Genomic DNA, 22,811 nt, shown 5'->3' on the forward strand with positions numbered 1-22,811 from the left:
CGGGGAGGGGGGAGGCGCGCCGCGAGGCCGGCGCCCTGCGCAGGCGCGGAGGCGCGCGGGGTGGTCGCGCGGGAGCTGGGGGGGGTAACCGAGGGGGCGGTACTTCCGGCCGCTCACTTCCGGCCGTGGCGCCGCGGCGGACGGTGTGGCAGCGCCGCTCCGCTCGGCCCGGCCCGGCCCGGCTCGCCCCGCCCCCCCCATGCAGCGCCGCGACGACCCCGCCGCCCGCATGGGCCGGGGCCCGGGGCCCGGCGGCGGCGGTGCCCGGCAAGGCTCAGCCCCTCCGCGGCGGCCGCCCCGGGGCGGGGGAAGCCGCGGGGCCGGCTCCGGGGCGCAGCCGCCGCCGCCGCTGCTCCCGCCCAGCGCCGCGGGCACGGCCTCGGCCGCTCAGGGCCCCGCCGCCGCCTCCTCCTCCTCCTCCTCCTCCTCCTCCGCCGCCGCCCCCACCCCGCTGCTGCCCGGGGCCGGCGGGAAGCTGGAGCCCGAGAACAAGTACCTGCCCGAGCTGATGGCCGAGAAGGACAGCCTCGACCCGTCCTTCACGCACGCCATGCAGCTCCTCACCGCAGGTACCGGGCCGGACGGGACCCCCGGCGCTCGGCGGGGCAGGGGGCGGCGGGGGGGGAGGCCGGGCAGCTCCCGGGGGGGCGGAGGGGGGGCGGCGGGGCCCGCCCGTGCTCGGCCCGCTGCCCCCCCCGGAGGCGCGGGTTGGAGCAGCCCGGTGCTGGGGGGCTCGGTTCGCCCCGGTGCAGCCCGCGGTGCGCCGGCGTGGGTCGAGCCCAGAGGCGGCGGGGAGGGGGGGGGGAGGTTCGGAGCGCGGCGGGGCCGGCCCTTCGCTTCCCCGGGGGAGAGGGGCCCCAGGAGGACGGGGAGCTGCGGGGCTCTCCGCGTAGCGGCCGCTTGGGTCCCTGCGGGGCGCGGGTTGTGAGCCCTCCCATTTTCCCCTCGGGCAATCTGGGTTAGAGCTCGTTCCGTGCTGCCGGTGAGCCGAACTAGGGGATGGCAGTGGCAGTCTTTGTTCCGTGCCCCGACCGGCCTTCTCATTCCCCACCGCTGTGCAATCGCCAGGCGGCTCTGACTTCTCCCCATCCCCACCGTGCAGCTGCTGCTCCCGCACTCGGTGGCCGTATCGGGTAGGCTCAGCTGCCTCCAGACCCCGTAAGTCAGCTTAAAAATTGGAGCAAGCGGCAGCGTTCGGTGCCACTCAGCACTTAACGCGTGCGTGGTGCGGAGCCGGGAGGCAGCCGGCACGAGGGCGGACGCAGGTTTAGCCTGCGGATGAGCAGAGCGCTCAGCTCCCTGCCGTTTATCGTTCTGCTTTGAAATGGGCTCGTTCAGGGCTTTAAAACGTTGGGTGTTGCCGTAGTCATTGCAGCACGAGGGGCTTTATTCGCTCCTCCTGTGACACGGGGAGTAATTCTTCAGAACTGCCCTCTCCCTTTGTGCAAGTGACTGAGGTGCATCGGCATGGGGAGCTTGGCATCGTTTGTGGACATCTTGGTCTAATTCGATCAGTTCTGTAAGCTGATTTGCTATCAATTTAAGGTTTTTCATTAATAAAACCCCTCAGCCAGCTGATGCTCGGCAGCTCAGCGATAATGCCTCCAGCGCAGCCAGAGGAGTTTGCTGATTCCCGCACAAAGAGCAGCGCGCGGCCCCGTAGCGAAGCTTCCTTCACAGAGCAGTGCAACCAGCATTTATGAGGGTTTTTTTTCATTAATTTAAAATTTGCTGATAGTAGACTGCTGCTTTGTGAGACTTAACATTGATCTTTGGAAGAACTCCAGATGCTTCCCGCTTGCTTTGGGTATTTTGGATGTTGCTGTCCGTTAGGAGCATCCACCAGCAGTCCGAACTCAGGGCAATCAGAGCAAGAAGCTGGTAAAAGAAAAACCTGAAATAAGCCTGAGCTTTTAGGCAAGTGACTCGTGCAGATGACCAGCTGCTCCCCAGCTCGCCCGGATTGCTCAGGATTTCTCTACTGCCGTGGCAGCCTCTGGGGATGTCACGCTGGAGAAACTGCCCTGAAGCTTACTCTGGAATTTAGGTCTGGGCCAAAGCTTGTAGTGCGTACGTGTAGCACAACTTAAGTAAAATGATTTTCAGACACACACACACAGAAAAAGGCTGGTTACTGAATGTCAGCCATCTTCCTATCCCAGCCCCTTTTCGGGAATGCAGGCTGCTCCTCCTGCCTGCTCTCTGGAGGGAGAACCCCGCAGGAGGTCTGCACTGACACCGAGCCTTCTCCTTTAAAAACGGGATCCGAAAGCAGCCTGAGATACTTGTGTAATTCTAAAACTATTTAGCATTCCTGAAGAAAAATCAGCATTGTTTAGGAGCGAGATGAAGGGCAGCAGAGTGATGTAATAGCGGTTCTCAAACAATGTGCTGTGTGATAGAAGGCAGTCAAGCAGCTAGATGCTGGGGGCTGTTACACAGCACCCTGAGCAGGAATTGAGAGCTGGGGTTTCTTGCACCTTGGAATACGAGTCCTGTGATTCAGGGTCTGCGTGACCTTCCTTTTCCACAGGAACAAGAAATCCCTTCTTCTCGCTTTGGCTTGTGCCCCCCGTGTGCTGCGGAGGCAGGGCTGGAGGAGCTGAGTTCTGGCAGGCGCAGAGCAGGAGGTGCCCCCTGATGTTAGCGAGGCGTAGGGCTTTGAGTTCTCCTGTTAACCTTAGCTTGTTTCATGTCACGGAGGAACTCTCCTTGGAAGGAGCTGGCAGTTTTGCCTCTGAGCTTTCTCTGCTGCAAACAGAACAGGAGCCACCTCTGCTCCCCTTGCACGTCTCTGCCTGGCCGGCACCTCGTGGGTCCCCGCGTTAACCACAGCCCTACACGTCACAGAATCACGGTGTTAGGGGTTGGGAGGGACCCTCAGAGATCATCAAACGCCCCCAGGGGTGTGGGGTGCTGAGGAGCAGATTGGGAGCAGTGGGTTGGGGACGAGAGCAGGTCCCCACACGAGAGGAGAGAGCGGGGGCAGCGCGAGGCGTTGCAGGAGCCCTCAGCAGAATCCCCTGCTGACTGCCTGCTTCTCGTGCCAGGTTCGTCTCATCTGTGTGTGCTCCTAGGAAGAAAAGAGGCTGCGTGGGCAGGCCGGGTGGGCGGGCAGTGGCCTTGCTCCCGAGGACCCAGCAGCAGGACTAGAGATGGGCTGAGGCCACGGGGCAGCGGGGAGCTGTATGAAACCCAAGCAGCGAGATGTGCAGATCTCTCTCGGCGTGGAGTTGGGGCCGGTGCCGAGATGGAGATGGTTACCTCAATCCCTGCATTTCCGAGCGTGTGCCCAGGCCCCCCGAGGAGCTGCAACTGCTGCCTTAGACTCATGCCCCGATGTCACAAGCCAAGCCACGTGCTGGTGCTGCCTCATTTCTCAGTGTTCGTCCTGCCGAGCCCCGCCAGCCCCACTGGGTGCTCTCACTGCCGGGACTCTGCCTCCGCTGCCTGTGCCATCTCTCGCAGCTCACCTCCGGCCTTTCTCCTCCTGCTTCAGCGATGTTTCTCCTCCCCGTGCCCCTTCCCCTGTGCTGCCCGGCCCTGCGGCACCTTGCAGCTGGCCCAGTCTGCCCAGGAGCAGGTCCCTGCCTCCTCCCCTGGGGGATCAGACCCTGTAGGGAGCGGTAGCGTAGAGGTGGGGCCCTGCCCTCTTCCAGAGGCTTCCACCCCTAAACTCTTCATTTTGTTTTCCTTTGGGGCCGCGGGGTCAGTACAACCACGCTGTGAAGGTGATGCTCTCAGTGTTAGGGATGGACAGAAGGTGTCTCGGCTTGCGGGGCAGTGCTGAGGATGTTTGGGCTGCGATCAGGAGTAGCGCTGTGGCTGCTTAGCCTCCTCCTTGCGAAGCAGCGGCGTTACCAACCCCCTTTACCTACCCCTTAGGATTTCTTCTGAGACAATGCAATCACTCTCCCCCACGAAGTCCTGGGAACCACTGCCACGCATGCCGCCAGCCTGCTGACATTCCCCGTGGCAAGAAGGTAACCTTCTGCTGCACCTCTGACACGGCTTTATAAAATCAGCACTGCAGTGAGGCATGCTTAACCCCTCAAGGTATACGTATGCTTCTCCTTCGTCTCAGTAAGTGGTCTGACACGCTGCTGCCGCCCAGCAGTTCCTCCAGCGCTGCTCCGTGCCGCGTAGCTCGTGCCAGAACGCGTTTGGGTAACGCTGGAGTAACGCGCAGGGCACGTTGCGCGTGTCTTTGGTCCCTCCTCACCCGCTGGCAGCCTTGGAGCCCGTTCGGAGGCATGAAGGGGGCTGCGAGGTCCTGCGCTGACTGAGAACTCCAGGAGTAATCCCTCTGGGCCAGGGTTTTGTTTTTTTTTCTTCTCTCATGTTTTGGGTTTCCCTTGAAGAGTTAGCAGTAGTGGATCTGGCACTCCTCAGCAAATGTTTAAGGGTTTGCTGCCTTCCCAGAGCGGGTCCCAGATGCTGCTGCTGCTGCTGCACGAGGCAGAGTGGGTTTTGCTGTGTGGCTGTTGTGAAATGGGGTTCACTGGTTTCCAGGGGCTGACACCTGATCACGTTGGGTTCTGGAGAGGTAGTTTAAGGGTGCTTTTATTCTTGGTGTGTGCATAGGAAGTGCCTCTTGTTAACACGCAGGATGCTTTTTCACAAATACTGCTTTTGGAGAGGCACAATATCGGAGAGGCGTTCTCATTTCTATTGTAGGATCTAAAGCTACACTTTATCAGTGAAGAGGCCACCAATTAAACCCTTAGATTCCAAATCTTGATTCTCTGATGTGTTTTTATAGCTAAAATTTTAAAACGTGTACGTAAAACGAACCGAGGCAGCCATCTCCTCTGTCTATTCTATCCATTTGACAGTGTTTGAACTTCTGTTTTGTTTGCGTACTGTCTTCAGAAAGTCATTTCTTTGTAAAGCAAAAATTCAAGCCATTTTTTCAAAGCTGATTACATCCAGCAATTTTCTTAAACCGAGGCGTCATGGTAACAGCTTTGTAAAGGATCCAAAGCGCTGTTGCAAGTAGGAATAAGAAAAATTAGGCCTTTTTCGTAATTATGCAACGCGACACCCAGGATCTATATTTGGATCTCTAAACTAAAAAACAGTTTGCGTGAGGGTGCCCGTAACCCAAAAGTTCAAGTGCTGATCGTTCCGCGTGTTCTCAGGGCTTTTTGCTTGCACGCCCAGCTGCTGGGCCTCCTTGCGGCCTGCTGAAGGTGCCAGCGGCGGTGCTCAGCCCCTGGGCTGTGCCTGCCTGCCCGGGCAGAGGTGTGACGGCAAACCCAGCGCTCCTATTTCTGTTCCCATTATATGGGAAGACGACTGGGTGGCTGGCATGCCGAGTACCTGCTCTGCCAGTCTTCGAAAGCCCTAAACACAAGCACTCAGTGTCGGGCTCTTCGTTCCTGACACGGACAGAAGTCGCAGGAGACGCAGGCCGCCGCAGCTGCCCTCCTTACCGCCCGGCGAAGGAGTAAGCAGCCTCAGACCTGCCCTGCAGCTCTGATCCAGTTCTGCGTGTAATCTTGTGAAAGCGTCTCTCTCTTCCCCCCGAGACGTGAGAAGTTGTATCTAGAGCGCTTTCGACTGAGAAGAGGTATTTATAGCTCTCGGGTTTGCTGCTGAAACGACGCAGTTTGGCTTTTACGGAAGGGCCCTTACTCACTGAGTACCCGAGTAGTAATTCGGGATGGCCGTGCGTGGTGCGGCCAGGTGTTGGGGTTGGACCAAAATGTGCTTGGGGGTTCTTCTCTGTCGGGGTGACTGTCACCCGGCATCTCTCCGAGGAAGTTTAACCTCTAGCCAGGTGTGAGGAGGTGCCGAGCACTAGTTCCCAACTGGCCTACCTTAATGACTGCTTCCAGCAGGTAATTGGGACTTTCCCCCAGTTCCCCCCGGGCTGCAGGGTGCCTGCGGGTCGGTCAGGCTGCCTCAGTGCTCTTCCAAGACTCCGTAACTCCATGTACAATTAAACGCCAGAATCTCTCTTTGACAGAGAAAAGCTTGTCCTTACACTGCTTGAATCGAGTTAGGGACTTGTGATACGTACGGCGGGTGTGCCTGAGCCTTACGGCTTACACCAAGTCATCAGCTGCCTGGGTGACAAAGGTGCACTCGTGTAACCACGTGAAGTTTGTAAGAATTTAGTAAACCAGTCCCAGCTCAACAATGTCAATAAGTTGGGCCTCTGTTTATTAGGAATGTCCTCAACTTAGCAGAAATGTAGTGTCAATATATGAAACCACAATTTAAATTACAGCTTAAATTAGCACATCAGCTTGAGTGCTGCAACTCGCCTGCTTTGCTGACGGCTGCTGCGTTAAAGCAGGGGTGCGCAGTGGGGCTGGGCCCCCCCGAGGTTTAGGAGCCTGCAGGTGGGTGCTGCACTCGCTGCGCAGGCACGAGTTCGGGAACTGAGAGGGAACGGCACAGCAGAAGTGATCTCAGAGCTGTGCTTACAGCGTCCCTCTGAACTGATGAAGCAGTTTGTAGGGCACTCTGCTGTTTCGTTTTTGTTCGTTGTCCTGGTTTTGGCCTTCTGGAGTCCCTAGCTGTGAAGGGAGGAAGAGAGGAGCGGGGCTAGCACTAAAGATGTCCTGTCTACCCAGGTTCCAGTAGTACAAATAAACCCCATAAATGTTGGTATATTGACAGAGGATGAGGGTGGTGTGTCCTGTTACAATTCCAACTCTAAAATGATGCTTGTTTGAGGAATATAAGCAGCCCTATTTTTATCTTGTTTAGAAATTGAAAAAATTCAGAAGGGTGAAACAACAAAGAAGGATGAGGAAGAGAACTACCTGGATTTATTTTCTCACAAGAATATGAAACTGAAAGAACGAGTTCTGATACCTGTCAAACAGTACCCCAAGGTGAGGGCCAGAAAATAGCTTACTGAATCTCTGTGATTTGCTTATTTTCTATGGATTTTATGGCTGAATGTTAGAGATAGTAGCTGTCAAAGTGTCAGCAGGAGTTATGCCAGTGTGCCGCTGGAATCGCTACAGAATTTGTCCTATGCAAGCTCGCAGGATCTTATTTCTAATACATTGCATTTCTAGCATGTCTCGGGATAAAGCTAAATGGTGATGTGTAGTTGTGATCTTTCATTGCTAGAACAGACTTCCATGTGTAGAGCTCTGTTTTACAGTTAAGACCACATTTACCTCATAAGGCTTGCTGCCTGTAAAACCACTGGAGAGTAGCAGTTAGAAATAAACACTTTACATGAGTTAATTTAGCTCTTTTCTGGTGGAGCATTTTTTTTCATTGAAAGAATGTTCTGGAATTTAAGTTTTCCTGTGCATTTTTTGGTCTGATTTTTTTTTTTGTGAGATGAGAAAGTGGCGTGACTAAATTTCTTGTAAGCCAGCGTAACATTGACAGAAGTTTTCGTTAATGTTACTGAGTTTAGGAGTTAAATAACTTCTTTTTGTATTTACAGTTCAATTTTGTTGGAAAGATTTTGGGACCTCAAGGCAACACCATCAAGAGACTTCAGGAAGAAACTGGTGCTAAGATATCTGTGCTTGGGAAGGGTTCAATGCGAGATAAAGCAAAGGTAAGGGCACCCCCCTTGTAGCCGTGCACATACGTTACGCCTTGCACATTGCTGTGACAAGTAGAGGTCCTCAAAGAATTTTGTAGATGGAAATTTGAAAGTGAAGGCAATAGGAAGTCACCTTTCTGAAAACGTTCTGTGCTTGTTGGGAGCATTCCTGGCTGGGGGAGAAGTGTGATGCATGTGTTCTTTATAAACGATACTTGCAGAAACCAGTCATCTTTGTGATATACGGCACCTCCGGTGTAGAGGTAGCTTATAGGAAAGGTGAAGTGCAAGGTCTTTAAAGTAAGAACCAATTCTAGCTACTCCTTGAAAAGTCATTTGCTAAAGGAATATGTTTTCCCTCTGGGGAAAAAAAAAAACAAACAAAAAACATTTCCCTTTTCCAGATGTCCCCTCTGAAATCTGTAAATTTTCATGGTTCACTGAAGACGTTGGAGCAGTCTGTTCCTGGTAATCTTTAGTGAATCATGAAGTGCCGGGAGGTTTTTTGAGCAGAAAAAATGGAAACATTTTTTTCTTCCTGCTTGCTCCTAAAATTGAGCTAACAAACAATGGGGCTTTAACTTAATTCAGCTTCTACTTTAGCAGACTGAGAAGTTTGTGTGCTTCTAGCTTGCTTACAGCTTCATAAAGCCAGCTGAATAACACAGGTGTCAAAGAGCAGAGTTAGAGCAGGTGTGTTTGAGGCATTAAGCTTCGCTTTCCCTGTAAAGGGCTCCTTAGGCAGAAAGGTGGTGCAGAACAGGAAGAACATCGCTTGCCTGTGCTTAATCTTCTGGAAAAAAAGCTGCTGGCATCATTGCGTTTAACACAGATACCGTAGCCACCTGAAAAGGCAGCTGTAGAAAGCTGGAAGGTACAGACTTGCAGGTTGCTTGTGGCTTTTTTGTAAAGCTGTATATTGATGTGCACAGGAGGTTAACATGATCCATGAACCGGCATGGCTAAAATGATTTTACGGACATTACCTGTTAAGGCTTAGGAAAAGGGAAAAGAAAAGTAGTTTTGCTGCTGCTTATTTAGTTTCAGGACTCTCTAATATGCTTTGTTTTAGGAGGAAGAACTACGTAAAGGGGGAGATCCTAAATATGCTCATCTAAATATGGATTTGCATGTCTTCATTGAAGTTTTTGGACCCCCTTGTGAAGCGTATGCTCTGATGGCTCATGCCATGGAAGAAGTCAAGAAGTTCCTTGTCCCAGTATGTATAGTGATGTTCTTTTTCATATTGAAGGGTGAAGATGGGTTAAGGTTTGCTCAGTGTAAGGCCTGTGGTACAGGAAAGGTGTAGTTGAGGAAGCTTGGAGTAGTAAGTGTGTGTGTGGCAGCTTAAGATGGCCCCATTAATCTTGCATGAGGTCATGTATTAATCCCCTAATCGTAATTAGAAGGAAGTACACCTTCAGGGCAATTGCGTAGGAAACTCGGAGTAGGTATTTCTTTCCCAGTTTTAGATGTGGACATGGGTGGGTGGAGAGCTTGTCTAGCTCCATGTGTCAGTTTTAGCAGGCGAGTAATTTTATCTAGATCTGGTGTGGAAGAGCCTTCTTGGATGGGTTCCTCCCATTTGGAACTGGGGCATCAAAATCTGGCTACAAAACTGTACTGGTCAGATCAGGAACTCCATGCACAGGGGTGCTTGCTCTGCTCTGGAGGATGATGTGAGGATGAGGAGGGTGACTGCCTGGAGGCTTGGTAGTGGGTACTTAGTGTTGTGATTAGTTTCTGAGACACGTCTGAGTCGGTATTTCTGCTGCTTTTAAATGGGTATGATGTGAAGGAACCTCTCTTTGCCTGTCAGGCGTTTATGCAGATGACATTTGTTGTCTTTTGGGGGATGTCTTCTACTGGTGAAGCTTGTAAGACCTTTACGTTCAGCATCATGGGTTTTGTGCCAGCATGTAATACGACAAAGCTGAGCGTTGCCTCCGAGAACCAAGGTACCTGAAGGAGTCTCTCACGCGTTATTGAAATGATAGTACTGCTCGCTAAATTAGGAAGAAGACAAAATGGGAAGGAAGCACTCTGTGCTGTTGGCTTCTGGCTAGCTCAGCCTGTAATTCAGAGCCGTGGCAGGCAGGGAGCTGAGCAGAGCCCGGGGCCGTGCGGAGCTGGGCGAGCTCAGGTGTTCTGCCTCAGGGTCGAGGGGCGGGTGGAAGTCGAGAGCTGCAGGCAGCGGGGAAGTGTGGAAAAGCATATGGTTCCTGAGTGGTTTCCGTGAGTCTGACACGGAGAGGAGGAGAGATTACTGTGTGCAGTGCCTCTGAAGGAAAGAGGTCATCTTCAAGGAGCCCCTGGGATGTACAAAACCTCGGCTCGCTAAAGCGAGCCTGCAGCCTTGCTATTTAAAGTGCCTTATCTATCGCTGCCTTCAAACAATATGTTAAACCCGTGAAAATTGGCAGAGAAGTCACAAAGGAAGCCAGCGGTGCTGTGAAGACACATCTGGTAGGAGGCTTGTCGCTTTGTGGCGTTGCCATGGCAGTGTGAGGGTCCCCTCTGATGACACCGGCGGCGCGAGGCCCGGCCTGCGTGTGTGCTCAGGGAGGGGTGGGCCGCAAAGACCCCCGCGGGTCACCAGGGACTGGCACCGAATCCTCAAGCTGCATCCCTTGGGGTGATAAAAATGCACGGAGCAGAAACGTACTGCATTCGTGAGGCAGTGAGAAGACAGCCTGCGTTTGCAAATTGGCATTTACTCCTCGTCGGGCCGCATCCTCTCCTGTTCCCCGGTGTGTCGGGAGCACGGCAGTATGTTTTACGTTACGTGGGCTCGCTGCCAGCCACTTGCCTTTAAATGGCAGTTGAAAGATGCTCGAGGTGAGGTGTATCTTGCCTGACCTCCGAACCCTCCAACGTTTGCAAATAAATCTCGCCAACATCCCTGGGATGCCTCCAGCCCTCCTGTGAGCAAGGTCCTCTGCCCAGGGAGCGGCTGCCGTGCGCGCTGCGGCTCCTGGACGTCAGCGGAGCGGGTTCCTCTTGGCTGGTTTGGAGAAAGCTGGCAGCCGTGTGCTGCTGCCAGCTGGGAAGATCCCAGTAAAACTAACCAGCAGGTTTTAATTTGGGACTATTAGGTCATTTTTGTTCCAGCATGGTAGCCTGTGATATCCTGGAGCAGGGACTGTCTAGTTAGCTGCTCTTTGGAGTTGACTGTCTTCCCTCTTTAGGATATGATGGATGATATCTGTCAGGAGCAATTCTTGGAGCTCTCCTACCTGAACGGTGTACCAGAGCCAACTCGTGGCCGAGGAGTCCCTGTGCGGGGAAGGGGAGCAGCTCCGCCACCACCTCCGCCTGTTCCAAGGTACCGTTCCCAAAACATGGATCTGGAAATGCTGCGTCTTGCTCGGAGTGGTGCTCCAAGATCAGGTCGAGCTGCTTATTCCTGTCCATCAGCTGTTAGCCTTGATCTTGGCTTTTGACCAAGGCTTTCTAGCCTTGTTCTGCAGGCTTGCTTTAGCAAGCTGACATCAAATATTTTGTATGTGCTGAGTTGTAATCTAGCTCAATGGATGTCTTCTGTCTTGTTTTTTGGTGCCTGAAATTAGAAGCTCCATAAAGTAACCACTCAAAAATTGAAAGAATAGGTAGAAAATCTTTTTTTTAATGGTCTGCAAAATCATGTGTAGATGTTTTGTATTTGCTTCTGCAACCTGCAGCAGAATAAACATTTTCAGTTTAAACTGACCTTCCTTTGAAAGTCACAGCATAGCATTTTTCTGTCGTTGCTGTCAAGGGGTTGGGATAAATTGGCGATAAAGCTCTGTTACTGTAGTTCTGGCTTCACTACATATTTCATGGGGGAAAGTCTTTGCTTCATCTGACTGGTTATCCCAGAAGTGTCCCTGCTTATTCCATCAGTGATCTTTATAGTCCTGGAGGTATGGCAGTCTTTGCTGATTAGTGATAGAGGGTTGTTTAAAACCAACTCTGAGAAATGACTTGGCAGAAGTTCTGCATCAGATTCATTTCTTCATCTGTATAACGTGTAACGCAGTACAGTTCCATCCCATTTTTCGGTCCGTGCAATATAGGATTAATTCCCGTGCTTTCATTCGTGACAGTCCATAGCTTAGAGAACGGTAACTGGATTTATTTATCAAGCTTTCGTGTTTTAAAGTAGGCGTAAGAAGCGCGTGCACTGCCCTCGGTATTCAGCACGTGAGCGGTACAGCAACAGCTCTTCAGTCATTTTTATCTCCTTCCAGGGGGCGTGGTGTTGGGCCTCCTCCTCCTCCTCCTCGGGGGGCCCTGGTGCGAGGAGCCCCGGTGCGGGGTGCCATTGCCAGAGGAGCTGCCGTAGCCCGCGGAGTGCCTCCTCCCCCGGCAGTACGGGGGGCTCCTGCACCCAGAGCACGTGCAGCCGGCATTCAGAGGATACCGCTTCCTCCTCCTCCCGCACCAGAAACCTATGAGGAATATGTAAGAAACTACGTACTTCTGTTTTTTATTCCAGCTAGCCGGTTGTGCATTAGATATTTAACATCCTTTAAATGCAGGCTAACAACGCACGGGATTGCACTGACAAAGTGAGCCCTAGTGCAGACTGGTATGGTGCTGGTGACGTGCTCTACCTGTTCGGTCTTCGAGAGAGGGGTCTGTTAGTATCGTGAATTCAGGTGAAAGGGTTATCATAAAAATGAAATGTGCCCAGGGCTGAACTTTGGCATAACTCACTGCATGGTAGAAAAACTGCATCGCAGTTTCTGCAAGAGAATTCTTTCAACAGGGAGCACCAAAGCTTTTTTTGCAGCCCATAAAATCCTTAAAGTAAACATGTGAATGAGCATAATGAGGCTTCAGGTCATATACCCAAGCACCACCCTCTTGCCAAGCTTATCTTAGCATCTTTGCTCTTGATATTCTAAATGGAAAACAAGAACGCTGGTTTTGATGCACAGCAGCATTTTGGGGAACCAACATAAATGTGGCAACTTCTGAAAATTCTGCTTCTCCTCCCAGTGAAACTCCTGAAGCCAATCATAATAGATCGGTGGTTGTCTACCTGTAAATCTGGATAACGCAGAGTCCTCGTGACACACGAGGACTTGTACTGCAGACAGCTGCAGCCTTGGACATGTAAATAACTCTCAGATCCATTGTAAATATTAGTGTGGTTCATTCCTCGCGAGCCACAGGACACAAGCAGTTTTTAGCTGCCCACGTGTTCTGTGATGGAGCCCCTTCCCTGTGGCAGGCAGGGACTCAGAGGCTTCTCTGAAAACTGCTGCAGCCTGAATTCATTTCTGCCGCCACCCTCGGTCGGTCGTTAACCTTCCTTCTTTCCATTAATGCCACTTATGTCATCCTCCATTTCAGGGCTATGATGATGCATATGCAGACCAGAGCTATGAGGGGTACGAAGGGTACTACAGCCAGGGCCAAGGGTAAGTCACCTGTCTGTTACGGAGAAAATTGTGCATGATCTTTTTTTCCTTTCTTTTAAGGGAATGGAAACACTTGTTTCTGAGTTTGAGCTGTAGGGAAAGTGCCCTGTTCTGCTGTAAACCAGGAGTCCCTGGGAAATAACTTTTGGGAGTGCCCCAGTGTGCTTGACAAATCTGTAAAAGCAGCGAACACACACCACAGCCGTGAGCAACATTGGGCATCTGTGCTGTTCAAGCGTTTGTGCAAGTTGTGTCAGGTTAGAGTACGATTTCAGCGCTGTGTGTAACCAACGTAATTACTCTTCCAGGGACACAGAATACTATGATTATGGACACGGGGAGGCACAGGAAACCTATGAAGCTTATGGTATGTCTGGGGATACTGTTCTCTTGACAGGGAAGGGGCCGCACATAGTTGGGAATTGCCTGTAGCAGCTGTACGTAGCTGGGAATTGCTTGCAGTCGGTCAGCTGTTTTCCAGTGCCACTCCACACTCTGAGCAGAAATTTCTGATGCTGAGGAGGACCTCAGGTAGTTTTCATGGCAGAATATTTATACCCTACAGATTTCCCAGGTCAGAACAACTGAAGGCATTCTGTGGTTTTTAGATTCTTATCTAGCTCAGTTGTCTCAAAGGTGATGAAAACTTCCATTTTTAAATATGGAAGTATCTTTTACTTTCCTTGTAGCTTTAAAGTATTTTAAGAGCTATGGATTTCCACCCCCAGCACTACTTTTGCTGCAGTCTGGTTTCATGGATTATATTTTGTTGAGCTGCATGAGTGCATGGCTCCATCTGCTTCCTTATCCTCAAAAACCTTCCAGCTGACACCGGCTCTGCACTACACATTTGCTCAAAAAATGGATTTAAATGTCATTTTAAGGCCTCCCTTTGATTAGGTAGAACAATCTTGGTCAATATGACTAGAAAATAGTTTATGAAGTTCGGCTAATTTAAATTACCTAAGGCTACCAATGTAGGTTAGGCTCAGGAGTGCGGACGACCGATTTGGCCACAGCTGTGTAAATCACCCACTGCCGAAAGCCACGGGCCTTCTATGTGAGGTGCTGGCAGTAAAGCATTGGGTGACTGCATCGGGTTTTTTTTAAACTAGTCCAGTTATCCCAGCTCATGAATGACATCTGCATGTGGCAATGAGTAAGATTCACTTTCCTTTCTCTGGAAGCAAGCTGAAATGTAAACAGTTACACAAGCCCTACAGCAAGCTGCTTAGTGGCACGGAAATGCGCCGTGTTGAAAGCAGTCCCTGCAGCAGAGCGTCGGTTGCCTGAAGGTGTGAGTGAACCGAGATGCCGATGATAATGACCGACCTGGAGGGGCTTCTGGGGAGACAGGGAATCCCCCGCCCCGGTTGTGGCATCTCCTGCTCCCAGCGAGGAGCAGAGACAGACCTGCCTCTGGGTGTGCTCTGGGCTTAAGCTGCGAGTGCAAATTCGGGTTCCTAATCAGGGCTGCTTTTCCAGGCTAAGACGAATTTGAATAGACAGCTGCTGTCAGTAATGGTGGGTATCTTTCGTGCCTCTGTGCAGAATGGCTCTTAAATGGCTTGGGTTGTTGCCTGTGTTAGTCACGCAGCACAAAGAGGCTTTTGTGCCTCCTGCTTGGTAGGAGAGCGGTGTTGTTGTCTGGGGTAGGAAGGCCAAAATGCTCATTGTACACTTGGCATGAAGTTGCCACAGTTAATCTGTTTATCCACAGTAATTTCCTTTGGTTTCTGCTTTCATGAAAACAAAATTAGAAGAATAAATTGTTGAGCCGGGCTGGAGACGGTTTTGAGAAGAACAGAACGTGCTCCGTGGCAGCAGGAGCAGCGGTCGGCCATCCTCCGGGGTCTGGGCGCTCGCTCTCACGAAAGGGGCGGTGGAGAGAGCGGCAGGCATGCCAATAGCGATGCTGCAGGCACAAGCTGCAATGAAAGCTGTGCTTGTCCGGGGCTTGAGCTAGCTCAGGGACAGCGGGATGTGAACTTCATTCTGTTTGGTGGTAGCTGTACACGGCAGAAGGGTTTTGGCCGTCCTGGGCGAGCAGATGCGGCGCTCCCTGCGGCTGCAGATTTTCCCCATCATCACGGTGGAGGAGGAGCAGCAAGCAGCAGTCGGAAGGCAGGCGGCTGCCTGCACGTTCCCTCAGATGTGCTGCCGTCCGAGGGCAGTGTGAGTCACTTACTGGTTTTGGCACGATTACTGGGGAGCTGCCTGGCTGGCGCTTCGCAAGGAGGAGCGCGCTACCTGCGGCCGTGTCCCCGCGCGGTCACAGCGCTGCTGGCTGCCCGTCCGAGAGGGCTGCGCCTGCCCGGACCTTGGCGGAGGCAGGCTGGCTGCCAAAGCCACCCCGTGAATTGGCTGCAGCTCTGCTGAAATTAATTACTCGTAAAAGGCACCGGATTTGTCCAAATCTGTGCTCAGCGGGGGTGCCGGGGCTGTGGGCTTCCCGGGGATTCCCGGCCGAGTGGCTTTTCCCAATACTGGTCCAAAGATGGGCTGCAAAAAAGAGGTTTTGTGGAGCCGGGGGGGGGGGGGGGGGGGGTTGTGTAGGGGCTTTTCTCTGCTTTACTCTGAAGAGCGACTCGCAGGGAGCCCAGGAGTGTTTCGGCTCAGGCTCCAAGAGGATCCCGCGTCGGGAGCCAGGCGGTGCGGCTGCGCCGTCCGTGCGCCCGGCCCCGAGCGCGCCGCCGCCGCTGATTTATTGCTCTCTTTTCTGCAGGCCAAGATGACTGGAATGGAACAAGGCCCTCCCTGAAGGCCCCGCCAGCTAGGCCGGTGAAGGGGGCCTACAGAGAGCACCCATACGGACGTTACTAAAAACAAACATGAGGGAAAAATATCAGTTATGAGCAAACAGTTGTTACTGATTCTTGTATCTCCCAGGATTCCCGTTGCTTTACCCACACCAGACAAGTAATTGTCTAACTGTTTTTCTTCGTGGCCCTTTTTCTCCCACTCCATCCTCACCCTGCATTCTGGCTTCTGTACGTAGTATTTTAAGATGAGTTAAATAGACTTAGAGGACCGACTTTAATTTTTTTTAAGTGTGTAGATTGCTTCTCTCTCTTTGTTGTTTAGCTAAACACAACTGTACCTTTTTTAATAAAAAAAAAAAGTTGAGTTAAAAATGTTAGTTTCAAAAGTGACATGCTTGCTTAGCAGTTATGAAATTAAGGTTTTGTTAACCTTTTAAGTTCGGTTTTAAGGAACCCATAAAAGTTGTAGTTGCAGAATCCCAAAGTAGGCTACATTTCAAAATTCAGGGCTGTTTTTAAGAATTAAAATCATAATGTAACGGTAGTAGTTGCCACCGTTTAAAAGTAACCTCAGATGTCAAACTTTACTTAAAAGCAGATTGCTGGTGAATCTTAAGTTTAAATTTTAACACGAAGGATCCTCAAGCAAATTAAATAGCATTTTTTTAAAGGTGATTGACTTAAAAGAAAAAATTAGGTTTGTAAAATTGACATTTCTTATGTGGGTTTTGAAATCTAGCCCCGAACATGCGGTGTTGAGAGATGCTTGGGAAGCAGATTTTCCAGTGTAAAGGGGTTCTCAGCTTGGTTCGATATGAAGAACTTTTAAAAGGAAAACAAATTAAAGCATGGCTCTAATTGCCCGGTGTTTGATATTAGAAAACAGAGTACTAAGTGAGTAGGTTTGAACTCTGTAAAATTACAGTCTTCTCATGTTTATAGGGTTTGGGGCAGATAATACAGTGCAAGTTTAAAACTGACAAAACTGTCAGTATTAGCAATCCCATTGACTTGTTCAAGTGTATCTCAACACTAGCTTTGCATAAAAAGGGACACTGCAGCTGAAAAAAATGAGGAAAATTTTCACGTTGTACATAGGTTAAAGTCCTAATTGGATTTGTACACTGTCCTCCCAACTCTGTTCTTGAAGATTAAATGCTACATGTGTAAGTCTGCCTAAATAGGTAGCTAAAACTTGTCAAAATGTCTGCCGCAGTTTGTCAATAAAGTTTAGTCCTTTTTTAATCAAAGTAAATGTGATGAATTGTCATTTTTTTGTTGAGCAGTAAAATAGCTATTATTTTTTTCAAATAATTTTAAATTAATGCTAAAGCTAATTGTCTTTTTAAAATATGGAGACATTCTAAAAATGGTGGTTTTTTTTGCAATTCTTACAAAAAGTTTATCGAGCTCACTGAATGAGCTTAATTTAAAAAAGAAAAAGGACAAAAAAAATTGTTTTTCACCCCCTGGAAGTTCTTGAAAGCAGTTTGATCCTAGGCTATTGCAGAAATCTGGCTGGAAAGTGTTCATGGAGCTCCACTGAATTAAAGATTCAGGTTTCAGGTGGCCTCACAGAGCGTGCCAGACTGCAGGCTCCAGGCTGAGTCTGAAATGGCTGGCGTAACATTAAATGTAACGTGACAAAACGAATGCTGAGAACTCCGAGGCTTAGCTGCCACCAGGAGGAGGAGGAAGCTTGCTTTGTTCACATAAACTGCCCTAACCCACTGGGCTAGGATGCTGCCCTTCCTGCTTTAAGGTAGCCTTTACTTGGAAAGCCACTTCCAAATGTTACCCCTGTTTGGGAAGGGTGCTGCAGCTGCTCCTCAGATCCTTCTGACAGGGCGTGTATGTATTTGCGTATACATCAGCTGTAACTTTAAACTGCTGCTTAGAGAGACGTGAAAACCGGTTTGTATTTCCCAACTGCAAGGTGAATCTGGCGTTCTAGGGGGAGAGAACTAAACTGCTCGGGGGTGAAAAATAGAGCAGTAGGAAACAAACTGCTTGCAGCAGTGCATGACTGAGGGGAATACTTTAAAACAAAAAGTTGTATTTGTAGATTGTTATTAAAGTGCAAATAACTGAATTTTCAACAATGGTTTGGAGTCAGCTTTCAGGGCATAATGTCTTGCTTGATGAAAAGATCACCCTATGCCCCCCTTTTAAAGGAAAATTATCGCAGGAGAATCAGGATGTGTAAAGCTAACATGCATCGCAAAACCCAAAAGGTAACCTAAATGTCTGATTTTAATAGCACATTTCTCTTTTACATAAACTGTGACGGCAACTTGCATAAACTTTATTGAAACAATTCTTCAAATGTTAATTTTAATGTAAAAATTTGAAAAAAAAATGTTTAAAATAAACATTTAAAAAAAACAACCACATGCTTCTGCATAAATTAGCGATAACTTTAATACTGTGCCCTTTGAAAATGCACTGTAATGTAATGTGGGCAAAAAGGAATCGGCAAGCTTAAATATCAAAAGATGTAAAATGAGAACGAATATAGATAGTCCTGCTACTGCCAAAAAAAAGAATTCTGCTCAGTTATTTAAAAATGTAAAATGATGGCCCTTTTTAGACCCCAGTATTGATACTTACTGTGAAATGTTCAAAGCTCAGCTTAAGTTGCATGTTTTCCTTCCTGTGTAATTGCATGCAGGAATCTTTTCTTTTGACTTGTGCTTACATTAAGGAGGCTCACAAATGTCTTCAATTTGCAGGAGTCAAGAGTGCATCGCTGTGAATCGCTTGGGGGACGATGAGCAGGGGCAACACGAAGTGGGTAAGTTTGTCTGTTTATTTTTGCAACCCGTTGCAAGCTGCTAACATGTTCTGTGTGGGAGGCGGGGGCGGCACCATCTGAGCTGCTAAATCGGAGCCATTCCTCATAGACCCACAAATAAATTTCTCTCGCGAAAGGCCAGTTACATGACTGCCGCTCTCGCAGAGGTCACGGTGTGGAGGAGGCTTCAGTGTGCACCCGCTTACAGCTCTCCCACCGAGGTCCCGTGGAGAAGGAGGTTTAAGTGGATTTGAGGGGAGGGGGAAATGTGGTGAGGAGATGTATTTCTGGGAGCTGGTTCCTGACTGAGCTGCTGGCTTTCGTCTGAATGCTCTCGGCAGCAAGGTGGCGTTAAATTTGTTGTAACCCTGTGCTCTAGGAACAGAGCAGCCTAAGGAACGGTTCAGGAGGAATTCCTGCAGGATCCTATAATGCGTTAAAATTACGCACTGCAGGTAGCCCAATTAGGCCTTGCTAGTTCTGTCCCTTCCACGCTGCCGTGGCGGACTCTGAAACGTGATCTGGCTGCTGTTTCATGGCTTTTAGTCCAGTATAGCTGTCAGACCGCTGGGCCAGTGGTCCTCCGCGCCTCACCGGGATAACTCTAGCTCGGAGCCCTGCGGGGAGTGGACGCCCTGAGCCCCCGGGGGGTGAGGAAGCCCCAGCACCTTTGGGAGCTGGTGCTGGTCAGCACCCGTGGTGGCGGGGCTCCCTCTGGTGGCTGCTGTGGCCGCAGTGACTTGCTTTCTCCCCTAAATACCTTAATAAATGCGTGCGCACGCTCGCAAACCGAGTGGTACCTTGGTTGGGGATGTCGGTCCCCCAGCATCGCGCGTCGGAGGAGTGACCGTCTGGTGCTGCAAGGGCACGGCTCCCTCCGGCCCGAAGGCAGCGGCCCTGAGCGTTGCCTGTGGGGACAGCTGATCCGGTCCTCTCGAGACCGCTGCAAGTCTGAGCTCCGTAAATAAAAGAACAAAGACACAAACCTTTGTATCGCTGGAGTCTAATGACTTCAAAGACCACCGTGAAAAGCCCTGAGTGTAGGATATAAGGACGTAAGTCTTTTTTTATGTGGAAATGTAAAGGTACCAAATGAGCTTCTCTTAAGAGTATTAGGATCAAAAAAATGGTAATACGTGGAAATAAGGGAGTGAAATTATCCTCAATTCTTTGACTTTAACTTGAAAATTGATCCATAATTTTGTTAGGGGAAATCATAACATGTCTGAATTTCTGTGGCCTGTTTGTGCAATGCACCTTCGCTTACAATGTAACTGGAACATCAATTTATATAGCGTTGTACCAATCTTTCCCATTTCTTTCTTAATAGGCACAACTTTTATATCAAGTGGAAAAGACTTGATAGAGATCATCTATTATGATGCAGTTTTTTACCAGTAGACGTGGATCTTGTGACACTGCCTTTGGAGTAATACAGTTTGCTTATGCGTTGCATTTGTTGCATGTTTATGTGGAAAAAATTGAATGTTATGGAGGAATGTAAATCTTAATATATTGAAAATAACTGTATATGCTAAAAATATTTCAAAAACATGCCCTGCACCAGATATCTTCCTCCCTCTCAAAGCATTACTACATTCAGATTTTAGCCTAGAGTCTGCAAAATCTAATTCGAGATCCCAAAATAGCCATCAGCATCGGATGTGTGTCTCAGAGATGCTCTAATTAGCCAGACATTCCGGGGGTGATGCAGGACTCGCTGAAATACGTGAGGGGTAGAGATTCCTCCGAGTGCTGAAGTCTGAGTCACCCAGACAACCTCCCTTTACGCTGACACTGGAGGGGGCATTCTGCTGGCCGTGGGCAGACACGTGCAGGTGAGCTTTGGTCTCCTGCTTTGCCCAAAGAACTAATTCACATCTCGTTATTTGTAGGACTGTGGTAAATGCCATGAACAGTAAAAGCCCCCGTTATGCATGGTACTGTACAGTGCGATGTACAACACAGTCACGTCTCCTCCGTGGAAGTGCTTCCCAGCAGTACTGCTCTTCCCGAGGGGAGCTTGGCTCCGGAAACCTCCTCTTGCTGCAGAGCACCCCCTGCCTCAGCAGTCCCACCCTCTCTGGCCCTTGCTCTGGGGGGCTGCTGCTTCCTCAGCCGGGGGTATAACTGGTCAGGCTGGCCCCGCTTGCCTCTGATACAACCCCAGACTTCTTCCCACTTCTTCCGTGGGGTCTCGCCACGTGCAGTGGTTCGCAGCCAGCATCTTGGTCAGCAGCAGGAGTGTGAACCTGAGCTCCCAGGAAAATGCTCTGCCTGCTATTGCAGAGGTGTCCCGAGCAGCTTGCCCTGGAAGGATGCTGTCCTACTGTGCCCGTTCCTTACCCCTGGTTTCAAGTTGCTCTTTAGATTGTTAGATAAAGCAAATGACTATTAGCTTTATTTTATAACTTACTATTTTTTAAACTTAAAATACCGTGTTTTCAGTAAGGCTAAAAGCCTGCCTTGATGTGGCTCTCTGTAAAAGTCCAAATTTGGCAAGTTGGGTCCAGCTTGGATTTCGGAGCACAGCTGGATTCCCTATTTGGCTGTTAGAGCAGATGATTCTTTTTGTACGGAATGAGTTTTTAATTTTGTATGAGAGCATCTGTCACGGACAGAGCCAAGAAAAACAATTTAAACGTGCACATCTTCCCTTCCTCACCCCGCACCGCTGCTCTCCTAAGCAGCACGTGGGCAGAGGGCGATCCCTGCACCCGTGCCAGGCCCTCAGAGCGGCCCTAAAGGAAAAGAGACCAGCTGTGCCCTGTCTGCTGGGAGCTGCCCAGGAGAACAGGAGGTGCTGCTCACACAGCTCCTCTCTCGGCTGCGAGGAACCAAGTACATATGGTGCTTCTGGGGAGCAAGGCGAGGCTCAGGGAAATCCCGCTTTAATTGATAAACCCGTAACATCTTGAATGAGATGTTGGACACGAGCCCCACTTGTAAGCTTTGAGGGGGAGGAATTTCTGCAGGCTAGTCAGGGCCCGTGGGGAGCTGCCATCTCAAATGTAGATATTATTCCTCTTCTGTGCTCAGGAAGCTCGGCTCTGTGAGCGCAGTGCCGAAACCTTTGCTGCTGCTGCTCAGTTGAGCCTTCCGCTGCTGCCATATGTTTCGATAGAGATGTTTGTCTCCACGCTCACTCAGCTCCTTTTGCAAAGCGGGATGGGGCTCAGAGGAGTTGGTGTCAGAGCTGATAAAGGAGCACGGTTAAGATGCCGTTGGCTTTCCTGTGACTGGGAAACGGGACTGCCAGCGTTCGTTGGGAGTGCTGGCGAGCACCGGGACCTCCTTCAGCTGCCCCAAAAGCTGGAGCGCGAGGGCTGCGACGCTGGTTTCCAGTGAAGCTGCTGCTTCTGCTGCTGGCTTTACAACTCAACGCCACCAAAGGCGTGTGCGTGGTGTTGCACACAGACGTGGTGCACACAGACCTGTTTTTAGTATGGCGCCGGTGCATCCTGCCTGCCGGCGTTACGGCTCCGTCTGAACGCTGCGGGGCTTGATGGCTCTGCACAGCATAGGTTCCAAACCCAGTAAAGAACAGAAGATTGGTCCTGTGAAAGTTCATTAACTTCAGCAGTGGCTCTGCCGCCAGCCTAGGCAGGGGTGGCTCTCCCCATTGTGTAACGCTCCATCTGCACTGAAGCATCAAACGCCCACGAGTCGAGGAATTCAATGAAAAATACAGCAAGTGGTTGGTAAAGGTGGTGAAGACTGATCAAGGTGAATCACAGCATTAAAATAACTTGTATAGGAAACTGGCGAGCTCTCGCACGGCTGCTATTTAGCAAGAAGTGTTGAGCAGATGTTGGAAATGATTACTCATCCCTTACAATAAAGGCCTAACGTTGGCTTTTTTGGCTTTCAAACGTGTGAGGCGTTCTGTTGTTTCCCTTCCTGCCGCAGAGGTGGTGTCGAGCTGAAGATGTGCTGTGGGGCTCTCGGTCCCCGGGGTGATGCCGGGGAGGGCGCAGGGTGCTCGCTTCCCCCCCGCAGAGCAGCGCAGGGGGGCTGGGGCCGTGCATGCCTTGGGTGCAAGCCTCTGGGGTGCAAGCTGGGTGCGCCGAGAACCGGAAGGAAAATGAGGATACAGCCGCCAACGCCTGTAATGCAGGCGGACAGGGCTGGGGCGAGAGGGCGGGGGTGGCGGCAGCTCCCGGGACCCGGACGGGGGGACGGGGGGGGCTGCCCCGGGGGGGGGCCGCGGCGGGGAGCGAACCGGTGCCGGGGATCGAACCCGCGGCCGGGCCGCCAGGAGCGAGGGGGCGGGGCTGGGGCTGTCGGGGGGCGGGGCGAGGTGCCGAGGGGCGGGGCGGAGA

General features: G+C 50.7%; 2 protein-coding genes across 3 annotated transcripts in view; both read left to right on the forward strand.

The window, feature by feature from the left end:
* Positions 1-22,811, forward strand: part of TINAGL1 (tubulointerstitial nephritis antigen like 1) — a 181,908-nt gene that overhangs the window by 158,449 nt on the left and 648 nt on the right. The gene's annotated exons all lie outside the window — the stretch shown is intronic.
* Positions 120-22,361, forward strand: KHDRBS1 (KH RNA binding domain containing, signal transduction associated 1). Of its 2 annotated transcripts, XM_066982637.1 has the most exons (11): positions 120-569; positions 6,721-6,848; positions 7,421-7,537; positions 8,598-8,744; positions 10,714-10,850; positions 11,755-11,968; positions 12,866-12,933; positions 13,242-13,300; positions 15,659-17,929; positions 18,428-18,489; positions 19,820-22,361. In XM_066982637.1, the coding sequence occupies exons 1-9, from the start codon at positions 200-202 to the stop codon at positions 15,754-15,756; spliced, it is 1,338 nt and encodes a 445-aa protein (XP_066838738.1). In that variant the 5' UTR covers positions 120-199; the 3' UTR covers positions 15,757-17,929; positions 18,428-18,489; positions 19,820-22,361. The 2 variants fall into 2 exon arrangements, with proteins under 2 accessions (XP_066838738.1, XP_066838737.1); XM_066982636.1 differs by having other exon boundaries at positions 15,659-18,489.

The sequence above is a fragment of the Anser cygnoides genome, chromosome 24, assembly GCF_040182565.1.
Source record: "Anser cygnoides isolate HZ-2024a breed goose chromosome 24, Taihu_goose_T2T_genome, whole genome shotgun sequence".
Classification (NCBI taxonomy): Eukaryota; Metazoa; Chordata; class Aves; order Anseriformes; family Anatidae; genus Anser; species Anser cygnoides.